Here is a 14037-nt window from a genome sequence, read left to right as displayed (position 1 = left end):
ATAGGATAGTTTTTATCCCAGAAATCCGAGTGATTTTTTGTTCTTAAGGGGTTTAAAAGGGGGGTGGATGTTTGTATGGGGAATCATTAATCGATTTGATGAAATTTGGTATGGCGTATTTGAGTTGTGGGGAAGGATAAAGAATAGTTTTTATCCTCGAAACGGTGCTTACGGAATGATTAAAAATGGGTAATGTTCCAACTTTATCCGTTACCATTACTTTATCCATTGTCATGAGAAGTGCCGGTTGTCTGGAGACATCAGGACTTTTCCCTCTTGCTCAAAGAGCATATAATCACTCTCTTGCTTTCCGTCTGGGTTGCCACTTATTTACCTAATATCCGTTCCTTCTTAATTCCTCCTGAATGTGCGACATCTCGCTCTTTAAATATTCAGGATCACACAAATCATGTTCTCTAACTAAAAAATCCCCGAAAAAGTCCCGTTATGTCCCGTTTCTATAATTTAACAATTTGTAAAATCGTGAAAGTTCAAATCAGTCCGATATCTGAATCATGTTATTAAGGGCCAGTTGCACCATGCCCATTTGATGTACTGATCATGTGTAAAAATGGCGCTAGCGAATGCTAACTGCATATTTGCGTTGCACCACGCTATGTGTCCGTTAAAAAGTTACGCTGCCCTTAACCGGTGGTAGACCACTGGTTAACAGCAAAGTCGTTCGATAAATATGGCGGCGCTTTTTGGAAATTGTCCGTATTTCACGAATTTATGTTTGATTGTTAAAGAATTTGAGTAAAAAAGTAATGTAAATTATTAAAAATATATTTATAACAATAAAAAGGTGGAAATATCTAAACGCAAAAACGTGTGATAGTTGACATAATGGTTTTAAATGTCATTTTAGTTGCGAGACGACTCGTGTTTCATAAAATACATTAATTTGTTCTGGATATTCAAAGAAAAGGTGTGTTTTAAATTGAAATCGAGTGCAGAATGAGTTTAAGTTGAGGATAAAACCAGATTGATGCTATCACAGGTTAAAAAATACGTCCCATAAAGTGAAATTCGACGGCATGTAATGAACACTATTTATCTACAGACTGGTCATTAAAATCAATTTAAAACGCTCTCTGTTTATTGGAATCAAGATAAGAATGTTATATCCCCAGTGCCGGATTAACCATTAAGCAAAATAAGCACTTGCTTAGGGCACCACGTCTAGGGGGGCACCAAAATCATAGGAAAAAAAAACGCGCAGGCTGCATCAGCATCGCAGTCGTAGTGTAGTACTTATTATGTACACGAAACTTTTTGATACGTGTGTACCCATCTAATAACGAAGGGTCGTAAGAGAGTGAGGACACGTAAGCACATCTCCAACCTTACGCGGAGGCCATCAAATCTCATGGCCAAAAAAATCTTAGCGTCGGGCTTGTGGCCAACCGATTTTCTCCACGTAGATTACCGATTTTGTAGCGTATTTTGGTCTCTAGATGTGTCGGCCAGGCCGAGTTGCTGCAGAGCCGCGATCCTGCGACCTAATTGTCAAAGTGTAATAAAGGGCCCTGCGAAGGCCGAAAAACAAAAGCATCTTATCAAGTTGCGCTTTCGAGTTAAGGCAAAGGCCGAGCAGTAGTAGAACCGTGATTACATAGGTTCGATTTCAAGCCACTCTTTTGCAGTTCGGCGTTAGGTCTTATGCGACGCCAGGCCTTCTACTTTATGCAAACTGCCCCGCTTTCGCTTGGCCATGGATCCAAATCCATGTTGTCCTCTTTCGCAGCTGGGCTGCCTAGCTCACACCTCGCCATTAGTTGTATTATATGATAACGCGCCGCGATCGAACGCTCCGGACGTCCAGCTATTCATACCTCGCCATTAGTCAAATTCAAGCCTTGCTTTCTTCCAGCTCGACCTTTGGCCTCATCCGTAAGCGCTGATCGAACGCTCCGCACATTCAGCCCCAGACTTTGCCTTTAAAAACACTGATTTAAACCTTCACGATTTAGGCCAATCAAATTAGATCCAAAAATAGCGTTTTGAGGAATTAATTCCCAGCAAGCTGGAAATTGTTTTAAGTAATACATTTATTTGGTCCTCAATGCGTGTAATCCCAGTTTGCTCTATCCCAGGAGGTGTGCATACATTTTGGGATCCTTAGGAGATATTTTTTTCCTTTGGATTGCCAAACCACTCGATGTAGAAGGAACCCACTATCAATTACAATAGCACTTGGTGGATCAGACACTGGTAAGAAAGCGTTTTCGGATTATTAACATGATTTTACCAAAAAATAAAAAATGTCGACCTTTTTTTTACAATTTAGGTACTACGAATACATATTAAGGTACCTTAAATCAATCAATCAATCAATATATTTTATTGCAAGAAATGTAATTTAACTATGAAATTACATTTCGGATCCTCGGATATCAATTTTAATAATACTCATAATTAGAACAGATTTTCCGTCGGACGTACCGTTTTCGATTTACAAGCAAAAAAACTGAAAAAGAGGAAACATTTATGCACACCTCCTGGAATGGAGCAAACTCTTATGAAACATGTATTTTTAGGTCGAAAAAATCTAATTGTATTGGCCTAATTGTGACACATTATCATTTAAGAAAACGGGATTTATTCGCGTTTGATTAAGTTCTAAAATTACCTCCAACGTCAAAATAATGATGTCGACTTTACACAGTCTTCTCCGAGACCATGGGGACAACGCCGTCCTTGAAACGTCTGGTCAGAGGTAATTTTAAAACTTACCCTATTAAGTCCCGTTTTCGTCAACAATAATTTGCTATTTAAGACATTTGTGGCCATTAGTACTGTTCTGACAAAAACCAATGGCCAATGGCTAAGCCCCTACTGAAGCTCGGCCTTTGCCCTCACATGAATGAGCTTCGCAGGAAAGCTCTAGAGGTTGCAAAATCCTGTGCGGAATACTGCCTATGTGACGTAGACGTAAGGTCTTCGCTTACACTTGGACCATGGTTGGCTTGGCCTCCCGACTTATGCGAAGCACGGTCTTCGAATTTGCTTACACTTGACCTTACCTACTGTTAGCGATGCGCTCACTATAGGTACATATGTAACTAGTTAAAGTTTATTTTTAAGGAAAAGTTGCCATGTTAAATACATACTTAGTTACTAATACTTAAGGTTCAAAATTGTATGACATGTTATGCAAGTAATGTGCACTACGTTGCTATGCGCCGGCGGCAGTCCGCTGCTAGACGCGATCGGTTTAACTCGACCCTGTCCGAAAGTTAAAATAAAAGTTTCATTGTCAAGTTTACTCCTGCTTTTCATTCCTCGCGCCAGTGCCTACCATTAACAAAGTGGTCTTCGAACCGGATAATGCCGATACACCGAACGCCTTCAAAAATGGAAACGCGTAGTGCGAAGGTACGTCGGGAGCACGCGGAACACATGGCGCGCGAGCAAGAACAAAGAAAAAGTGAGGTTATACCGCCGTGCAATGTAACTACGCCCGAAAAAATCGAGAAACCTTTGGATCCGATGGTCAAGAAGTTTCTACAATACAAATTAAATGCGACAAGCAGCATAAAGTCGGAACCAATGCAGCAATTTAAGCCAATTCCCGACATAAAGCCTGCCGCGTCACATGTGGGTGCCGTCCCGAGCAGCAAGGGCTCACGAAGATCGTCAGCCTCTAAAGAAGCCAGGCGAAAGCAATTAATTTTGGACGCCGCAAAGGAAAAGGCTGCGATTCAAATGGATCTTATTAATAAAACCTTAGACGCGCAACTTGCAGCACTTAATAGTGACGAAGAGGACCTAGAGGAATACAGTTCACAATTTGATGGCAATGTACCTCTTCGCAACGATATTAATGCGTGGGTTGAGCACCAAAGCAACCAAACGGAACTACCTGAGGAGCAGCAAGCCCCCGACAATGGAGTCACAACGGACGCGCTGCACATTCCAGTTCCAGCACGGATGCCTGCACCTGTGATACCCTCTGCATTCACCGAGCAAGCTCAGCCGAGGCCAGCGTCTAGCTTAGCGCCGCGCGCCGCCGCCGATGGCTTCATGCCGGCAGCGCCGCCTGCGCCCGAAGGTACCGTCAGCGCGCTCAACCAAACAGTGCAATTATTAGCCGGCGCACTTAAAGACCTATCGACCGCTAGCAATCAAGCGCCTAACGCCAGTTTACTCAGCCGCATTAGCACGCCTAAGGACCTACCTGAATTTTCTGGTGACCAATTAGAATGGCTTCAGTTCAAACAGGCGTACCAGGAGTCTACTGAGGTCTGTAGATTTACAGATAAAGAAAATTTATGGAGGCTTCGTAAATGTCTTAAAGGAGCCGCACGTGATGCTGTCACTGCATTATTTATCAGCGCCACGTCGCCCGACCGGGTAATGTCGACCTTGGAGCTACGTTTTGGAAACCCCGACAGCATCATTTCTCGTATTCTGCAAGACATCAAGAAGCTACAGCCTTTGCAACTCGAATATCATAAGGATATAGTTATGTTCGCAGTGAAGGTTCAAAATTTCGTAGAAGCTGTGCGAGCAGTAGGACGCGAGGAGTACCTACATGGCATGAATATCGTCTCCATCATCCTATCCAAGCTGCCCACTGTGCTTATCTCCAAATGGTCAGACTACAGTTTTAAACTTCTCCAAGATGCCCAGAAATCGAGGTTAGTCATTCTATCGGATTTTCTTAATGACGAAGCATTAAAGATTTCTACAACTGCAAGTTTTTTAACAACTACGCGCAGCGATATGTATAAAAACAAATCTAGCGAACATTCATCTTCCCGTACACAAACTGTTTTACTACAAACTGAAGAAGGCGATTTAAAATGTTTATTTTGCCGAACAGCTGTGCATAAGATAACGGAATGCAAACCATTTAAGAAGGCGTTGCGAAAAGTACGGTGGCAACATGTAAAAAAACATGGTTTATGCTACAAATGCATTATCTCCAAGCATGAACGCGATACTTGCAAGGCCCCTGCGTGCGACAAGGACGGCTGCGGAGCTCCACATCATCGCCTACTACATTATCCGGTAAACAACAGTGCTCGTGACGTCATGGCGGCGCCCGCACCGCTGCCGAGTGCAAGTGCACCGAATAATAGTACCGCGATAAAAGAAGCCGCGCCGCGCGAACCCGCGTTCAAGCCAGTTATGGAAACCTTAACTCATATAAAAGCGACCGACAGCAGAGTGTTGTTAAAAGTAGTACCAGTGCGTGTGCAGGGACCTAACGGTATGGTAAATAGCACCGCGCTATTGGACGATGGATCTTCCGTCTCGTTAATAAGTGCTAATCTCGCGCGACGCGTCGGTCTACGTGGTAATTCACAGACATTGCGAGTTCACGGTGCGTTTAAAGATAACGAACTTGAGTACAAATCGACAAAAGTGAATGTCGACCTTAAAGGTATGGACAATAAGGTTTATAATGTTAAATTGCGTTGTGTTGAAGAATTGAGTTTGCCAATACAAACATTGTCTGTTTTAAAATTAGTTAATTACTCTCACTTAGCTGATATAAAACATAAATTTTGCACCACTGATTCAGAACCTGAATTATTATTAGGTCAAGATAACTTACATGTTGTAATACCTATTCAAATACGGGAGGGCAAATATAATGAGCCATCAGCTACACTCACCCGCCTCGGCTGGAGTGTCCATGGGAAAGTGTGCGTGCCGCGGACTGTCCGTCCGTCCAGGGGCCCGCCATCTGTCGCTGTGCATACTAACCTTTTTATTGCAGATAGCGGAGCAGATCACGATACCACATCAGATGAGTGCCTCCTAAGGGAAATCCACGAAGATGTTAGGCGCTCATTTTTGCTAGATTCCATGGGCGTGACGACGCACGTGCGGCAAAAGGCCGACGACGCCCGCGCCGTCGCGCAGCTGGAGCGCTCCGCCGAGCTCATCGATGGGCGTTGGTACGTCGGCCTTCCGTGGAAGGACGAACACCGCCCCATGCCCGACTCCCGCCCAAACGCGCTTACCAGGATGAAGGGTATTGAGCGCAAAATGGGTAAGAATCCAGGTTTCGCCGAAAGGTACCGTGAAAGGGTCAATCATTTGTTAAAAAATGATTACGCTATGGAACTAATTAACACCGAGGTCACGCCGAAGACTTATTACTTACCTCATTTCGGCGTAGACAACCCCAATAAGCAAAAACTTCGTCTGGTCTTTGATGCTGCAAGTCAGGTAAGTGGTAGCTCCTGAACGATTATTTGCTCACAGGACCTGACCTATTGTCATCACTTTTAGGTATAATGCTGCGCTTTCGGGAACATCCAATTGCAGTAACAGGTGACATTAGAGACATGTTCTTGAGAGTCAAGATCCATCAAGATGACCAGGACGCGCTGAGGTTTCTGTGGAGAAACAACCCCACAGAAAACATGAAGACGTACGCGATGACGTCACTTATTTTCGGCGCAAATTGTGCTCCATTTGTCGCGCAATTTGTAAAAAATAAAAACGCCCAGCGATTTGAATCGTCATTTCCCGCCGCCGTCGATGCCATCGTCAACTCGCACTACATGGACGACTACATCGACAGCCTGCCCGACGAGGCGACAGCGATCGAAATGGTAAAAAATGTCAGTTATATCCACAGGGCGGGCGGCTTTGAAATAAGAAATTGGACGAGCAACAGCGTCGCAGTTTTAAACAGCGTGCCAAAGGAGACCTTAGGCACTGCTGCTGTAAGGTTCAAAGTCGGCCAGCAACATGAGAGCGAGCGTACCTTAGGTCTCATTTGGTACCCTGCTGATGACATATTGGGCTTCGATCTGTCATTAAAACGTATACCGAGCGACGTACTTGAAGGTGAGAATAGGCCTACGAAACGTGTAATGTTAAGAGTAATTATGTCAATATTTGATGTACTAGGTTTTTTAGCACCCTTCACGATTCAAGGCCGAATTATGCTTCAAGAGGCTTGGCGCTTACAGGTGGATTGGGAGGATTTCATTCCAGACCAAATTTATCACAAGTGGCGAAAATGGGTCGACCTTTTGAAGGTAATTAAAGATATCCGTATACCTAGGTGGTACTGCACAGCCGCGCGCAATGCGGTAAGGGACAGCCAATCGGCTACAGCGCGTGCGAGCGAAATGCAAGATTGTGTGGATATCGTCGCAACGGCACCTACCTCTCCCCCTGCGACCCACGCACCTACGCACAGTGCTACGAAATGCTACGAGGGCGTAGCGGCATCTACATCTGCTACGACCGCATCGAGTAGTAAGTACTCATATTATAATAATTTACAAATGCATTTTTTTAGCGATGCATCTTCTCAGGCGATGTCAGCTGTGGGCTATTGGCGCTGGGAGGATAACGGCACTATTTATGTTGCATTTATTGCCAGCAAAAGCAGAGTTATGCCGATAAAACAGCTGACTATACCGAAGGCTGAGCTGCAAGCTGCATTGTTGTCTGCAAGACTAGCCAATGCAATTGGAAGGGAGCACAAACTGACGTCAACGAGGCGTTACTTCTGGTGTGACTCCTCAACTGTATTACATTGGATTCTCAACAAAAATCGTACGTATAAGGCCTTTGAAGCAAATCGCTTGGGGGAGATTGACGACCTTACCCGCGTTGACGAGTGGCGGTACATTCCTACGAAACTAAATGTTGCCGATTTAGCGACGCGGGACTCGTTTGATCTAGCCCTACAGAGCGAGTGGTTTAAAGGTCCTTCTTTTTTATACGCTGACGAAAGTCTATGGCCAAAGGATATAATACCGACCTGTAACGAGGAGGAGACAGGGGAATGCGTAGCAGTCGTCCAGGTGCGTGACGAACCTGCATGCATACCAGTGCCGGACCCACAGCGCTTCTCTTCGTGGCTTCGTCTCACCCGTGCCACGGCGGCAGTGCTAAAGTTCATCGCTAGGTGCAAAGGTCAGGCGGTCGAGATCGATTGCGCAATGATGGAGCGCGCTGAGATACTTTTACTAAAACACGCGCAAAACGAGTCTTTTGGGGAAGACTTAGCCAGAATTAAGGCGCACGGGGCTTTACATCGCGCAAGTAAGTTATTAAAATTATCACCCATTTTAGACGAACATGAACTACTTCGCGTGGGCGGGCGCATTGACGCCGCATCAGATGTGCCTCTGGACGTCAAGAGACCCGTGATCCTGGACGGCCGTCATCAGGTAGCCCGCTTAATCGTCCGGCATTACCATGTGAAAGCGGCCCACGGAAGTCAGGAGATGGTGGTAAACGAAATAAAGCAAAGGTATTGGGTACTTAGACTTCGACCTACTGTAAAACTCGTGACGTCAAGGTGCATGCTGTGCAGGATAATGAAGAGCAAACCTCAGGTACCGCGCATGGGCGATTTACCACAGGCCAGAATAGAACACCATCAGCGACCCTTTTTTCACTGTGGGTTGGACCTTTTTGGGCCAATGGAGGTCGCGGTGGGTCGCCGCAGAGAGAAAAGATATGGTGTTCTATTCACATGCCTCACAGTGCGGGCGATTCATATCGAGCTGGTTGCCTCCCTTACAACCGACTCGCTTATCATGGCGTTGCGACGCATGGCGGCGCGGCGCGGCTGGCCGCGCCATCTGTACTCGGACAACGGTACTAATCTGAGGGGCGCCGACACAGAGTTGCGTCGGTCAATGGAGGCGCTAGATATGGACGTTCTAAAAGCTGAGGGGGTTAATAACAACATGGATTGGACTTTTATTCCCCCCGCCAGCCCCCATTGGGGTGGGGCGTGGGAACGTTTAATACGTTCAGTAAAGGCGGCTCTCAAAGTCGTTTTAAAAGAACGAGCACCAAGGGACGAAGTTTTGACCACATTAATGGCAGAAGTTGAGAACATGGTCAACGGTCGTCCATTGGTGCACGTGTCTGTCGATCCTGCTGACGGTGAGTCTCTTACTCCAAATCATTTCCTTTTAGGGTCATCATCGCGACTCCCTCTTGTAGGAGAGTTCGATGATTCTGATCTCTACTTGAGAAAACTATGGCGGAAGGCGCAGAGGCTCGCTGACATGTTCTGGCAGAGGTGGCTGAGAGAAATCTTACCCACCCTCGTGCCTAGGACAAAATGGCTAGAGGAGCGGAAGCCGCTAAAAGTAGGGGACCTCGTTCTGGTGGTAGATCCCAACTCTCCCCGCAATATGTGGCCGAAGGGATTGATCACGCAGGTAATTCCTGGCGCAGACGGACGGATCCGTTTAGTGGAGGTGAGGACGGCTACCGGGACTTACCGGAGGTCCGCGGCTCGCATCGCTCCTATTCCCGTAAGTTTAGAGTGCTGAGTCAGCACTGGGGTGGGGAGTGTTAGCGATGCGCTCACTATAGGTACATATGTAACTAGTTAAAGTTTATTTTTAAGGAAAAGTTGCCATGTTAAATACATACTTAGTTACTAATACTTAAGGTTCAAAATTGTATGACATGTTATGCAAGTAATGTGCACTACGTTGCTATGCGCCGGCGGCAGTCCGCTGCTAGACGCGATCGGTTTAACTCGACCCTGTCCGAAAGTTAAAATAAAAGTTTCATTGTCAAGTTTACTCCTGCTTTTCATTCCTCGCGCCAGTGCCTACCATTAACACCTACTCTTGGAACATTACTACTGCAGTTCTGTCAATTTCCGTGATAAAATGATGTGACGGATTGAAAATTCTATTCTCAGAAGTAATGCGGCAATAAACGTCGCTCAATTTACCAAGAAAATTCAATGTAATCTTGATGAGGGGGCACCATGGTCTAGAAATGCTTAGGGCACCAAAATGTCTTAATCCGGCACTGTATATCCCTTGGAAATATTAGTGGACTAACTAAGATATTCGAAAACAGCAAGATGACAACTATAAACATATACAAAGTCGGCCTCTGAAAATCGTAACCCACAACAGAAGTTATAATATAAACGCACATAAAACAAGATGCTACATATGAAATCAAGTATTTTAGTGTGAAAAAAATGTATTGGACAATTCCAGACCAGTCTGCATAATAGGTTAAAGTGGGCAAAATGTGTACCTAATGTAAAACTGATTATAATACTTCAATTCATACATACTTGCTTGTGTTTTATTTGCTTTTACAACATATCTTATTCATTAACCCTAGAAACAACAACTTTGTAAGTAATGAACTAAAAACAGTTTTATTTATGGTGATATTTATATTTAAATTAATATTTATTATATTAGAATACAAAGTTACAATTAGATTTAACAATTAACAGCTCCAAAAATCTACAGTTATTTTGAGTGTGGGCTACCTGGGTATCTCTTATCTTCAATGATTACATTATACCTATTATAGGGTCCCACACCCGTTAGCGACATGGCATGGCAGGGTGTCCTTCAGCATATTGCCGAGGCATCCCTACACTTTGAGCTCTGCTTGTGAATGTCAAGGTATCCCTCTGGAATTTTCAGGTTTACCAAAGTGTCTTAGACATGCCAGATGTTCTTAGCATTTATTTGTGTGAGGGATGCCTCGGCATGCCCTGACATACTTACCTTGATACTATACCAAAGGATCTCTTACTGTGTCTAGACAATAGTGGCCTCCGAGCCTAATAAAGTAATTCTTCTGGAAATATCGAATATACATGAGAACAACTGAGTAGTTTAATAGGTATAACCTGCGGTGGCAGCATGGTTCCATTTTTATCACTTGTCACTATGCCTGTCACTTTTGAGCTTACATACTTGTTAGAACGTGACAGGCATGATGGCAAATGATAAAGAGCTGACCATCTTAATTGTTTCCTTTCATACTGGATAACATTTATAAATATAACAGCCAATACCTGGGTTAGATAAAATATAATATGGCCTCCCTTCTGTCACCTGAATTTTACTTGTGTTCAACCAGTCATACAGTGGAGTCTCATATAAATAAATGACAATGTAACAATTATATGTAACCCTAGCCATGTATTGGAAATAACAACAGTAAATTAGTAAAAATATAATCCATAGGTCTTAATTTGCAAAAGAGCATTACAACATACTTTAGAGAATGTGTAAACCCATTATTTTTAAACCTGACTACACATTTATTATACACAACTGACTACTGACAATACCCTACCTACATATTAACCTACCAGTCCCTATAAATCATCATTTAAAACCTAACATACCTAAATAGCTCTAAATTCAGTCATAATACCAGTTTTTCAACAGCCCATGCATGTTTCATAAATGATTTATATCATGTACATCCCAATAAAGAAAAAAATAAATAATAGTTGGAATAAACAAATGAAGTCACCAGTATGACAGAAAATATAATAAGTAGGCACTTAAATCTAATTGTGAAATAATATATTATATGTCAATGAGTTGTTGATTTCTCTCCGGATAACCTTTTACCTCCATTAGTCACTACCTAAAAAGGATTTAGTATAAGATAGAAAATAAAGTAAGATAAGGTAACTAAAAATTTATTTTATTATCAAAAATGAAATTCAGATACTATTTATAATACTTTATTTTTTGCGACAAGTTTTTCCAGTTGATCTAGTGTATGATTCTTTGATTTCTTGAATCGATTCACTTGTGTGTAACTTTCATCTTGTATTCCATATCAAATGGTGTATATCAAACCTGAAAAGAAAGTAACATGAAATTATTATGCATAAAAATATATTGTGATCCGTTTCAACCATTGGCAAAAAGAAAATGCTTAGATCAAGCAGGTTTAAATTAAAGTACAAAAGTAACTTGAATATCTGCTACTAACAGAACTAACAGTTATGTATTATTGTGTCAACAATATATGTAATTAATTGGAAATAATGGAAATGTTACCCCAACTGTCGGTATTTGGGTCATAGTCGTAGATAGCGTAGGTAATTCCTTGTGCTTAAGGCTCTGAAAGTAGTTAGGGATACGTATTAAACTAATAAGATAACTTACCGGGCAATGCAGCTCCTCGTTTGATTCGGCTTTGCAGCTTGGAAAGCACTTGGCCACTGAACAATCGTAGTCATAGTCAGCAGTTTTACTTTAAAGTGCCATGAAGATACATTGTTTTTAATATAATCATAAATATATAGAAGATTGGCATGGCATAACTTGTGTAGTATTTAGATTTAAAACCTGAAAAGAAACTAGTTCGCGCCTACAAAAGTTTTCTCGTTGTTGAAAAATTTGACAACTTTGACATTTATGACTGGGTTGCTATATGAAAAAATAATTCTACCATAAAATTTTTGGTAGGAACGCGTTCATAGTATGGCCACACGATTAGCGACGACATTCTGTTATTTTATAGTTGGTGCAACGCATTTTATTTAGCAATCGATAAGACCCCCACGTAAGCGTTAAAATTTAGCGAGCTGTGCTTACGTTAGCAGGTGGTTTGGTGCAACTGGCCCTTAGTTATCGTGTATTTAATCATAATTGGGTACTTAGACACATGTTGAATATTATAACAAAATTAATTTAGCTAGATCCATTATAAAAAAGTGGAATTTAAAAATACATATTGTGATTATAAAAAAATACAAGGCTCCAAACACTACATTTTTTTTTATTTATCTTTCAAATAGAAAAAAGGAAAGGGTAGAATTCGATTCCGTAAATTTTATTAAAAAATAAATTGTATGACAACTGTATACACAGACTAATATAATGTGACGTCACATTACAATATCGTTTTGTTAGAGGCGTTTCAATCGTCGAGTGCAAGCGTCAGACTTTAACACTCATTTCTGACCTTTGTGTTGCGTAAATGCCATGAATCCTATAAAGGCATTTGATCTTCAGGAAAATCAAAAACGATTGACATTATTTACAAATAACCGGCCAAGAGCATGTCGGGCCACGCTCAGTGTAGGGTTCCGTAGTTACTCTTCCGTCACAATAAGCTAAACTGGAGCTTGAAGTATAGTAAATTGTTAACCAAGGGATGAAACGCTACCTTTCACCTGAGTTAAACAAATAGGCAAATTTGCATAATCAGTACCTAATTAAAATAAGGCTTTTTACTATGAAGGGAAAACTTTTTGCGATAACTCAAAAACAGCTAAACTGATCATGTCCGCTATAGTTTTCATTTAATGTTTTTCTTAAGGTCTACTTCCACGATTTTTTTCATATTTTTTGGACCTATGGTTCAAAAGTTAGAGGGGGGGGACACATTTATTTTTTCTTTCGGACCGATTATCTCCGAATATATTCACTTTATCAAAAAATGTTTCTTGAAAACCCCTATTAGTTTTTAAAGATCTTTCCAACGATACCCCACACTCTAGGGTTGAAGCGAAAAAAAAATTTCACCCCCACTTTACGTGTAGGGGAGGTACCCTAAAAAAAATTAAATTTTTAGATTTTATTGTACGACTTTGTCGGCTTTATTGATTTATATATTCATGCCAAATTTCAGCTTTCTAGCACTAACGACCACGGAGCAAAGCCTCGGACAGACAGACAGACAGACAGACAGACAGACAGACAGACAGACAGACAGACAGACGGACATGGCGAAACTATAAGGGTTCCGTTTTATGCCATTTGGCTACGGAACCCTAAAAACTGTCAAGTAGCCAATTGTAAATAAGAATACAATTTACAATTATAGGTCACAGTATTGTTAATGGCTTGGCTTTACCTACTCGCTCTTTTCAACAATATGTCTCAAAAATAATAAAACTGGAATTCTTATTTAGCTCATTTCCGGTTGTCTGTCAACTGTCACAGTTTGATTTGTCTATTGTTTTGTTTATTTCCAATACAGGTTTCATTATATTCACCAATAAGAGCAAATAGATCACCTAGCAGGTACTTAGTATGATCTCGCGTTACACCGTCCCTTACTCTAAATATTCTGGACCCGGGTTCTTATGCCTAGTCACACGCTACTTTCAAGACTATAAGAGAGGTCTATTGGCTGCGGTGGCCGCTTATTATCTGGTATACCGCACAACGTCATGGGCGTCATAACGTATGGACTTACATGAAACAATAGCAATGAAAATATATAACTTTTTATTTAGCTCATGTCATTCACGATGACGCGTGCCTTTGCCTTGACTCGTAAATCTGTCCATAC

General features: G+C 42.0%; 1 protein-coding gene and 1 long non-coding RNA gene across 2 annotated transcripts; one reads left to right on the top strand and one right to left on the bottom strand.

The window, feature by feature from the left end:
• The first annotated feature begins 6205 nt into the window (after nucleotides 1-6205).
• LOC133520718 (uncharacterized) lies at nucleotides 6206-9533 on the top strand. The gene has a single exon (XM_061855335.1). The coding sequence runs from the start codon at nucleotides 6255-6257 to the stop codon at nucleotides 9273-9275; it is 3021 nt and encodes a 1006-aa protein (XP_061711319.1). The 5' UTR covers nucleotides 6206-6254; the 3' UTR covers nucleotides 9276-9533.
• Nucleotides 9534-11456: 1923 nt separating this feature from the next.
• On the bottom strand, nucleotides 11457-12360 carry LOC133520719 (uncharacterized). Its single transcript, XR_009799795.1, has 2 exons — nucleotides 11901-12360; nucleotides 11457-11588 (listed from the first exon to the last, which is right to left on the bottom strand). It is a non-coding gene; the product is annotated as an uncharacterized LOC133520719 (long non-coding RNA).
• Nucleotides 12361-14037: the final 1677 nt, after the last annotated feature.

The sequence above is a fragment of the Cydia pomonella genome, chromosome 8, assembly GCF_033807575.1.
Source record: "Cydia pomonella isolate Wapato2018A chromosome 8, ilCydPomo1, whole genome shotgun sequence".
Lineage (NCBI taxonomy): Eukaryota > Metazoa > Arthropoda > Insecta > Lepidoptera > Tortricidae > Cydia > Cydia pomonella.
The sequence above is the reverse complement of the archived record's forward strand: the minus strand, read 5'-3'. Positions and strand labels throughout refer to the sequence as shown.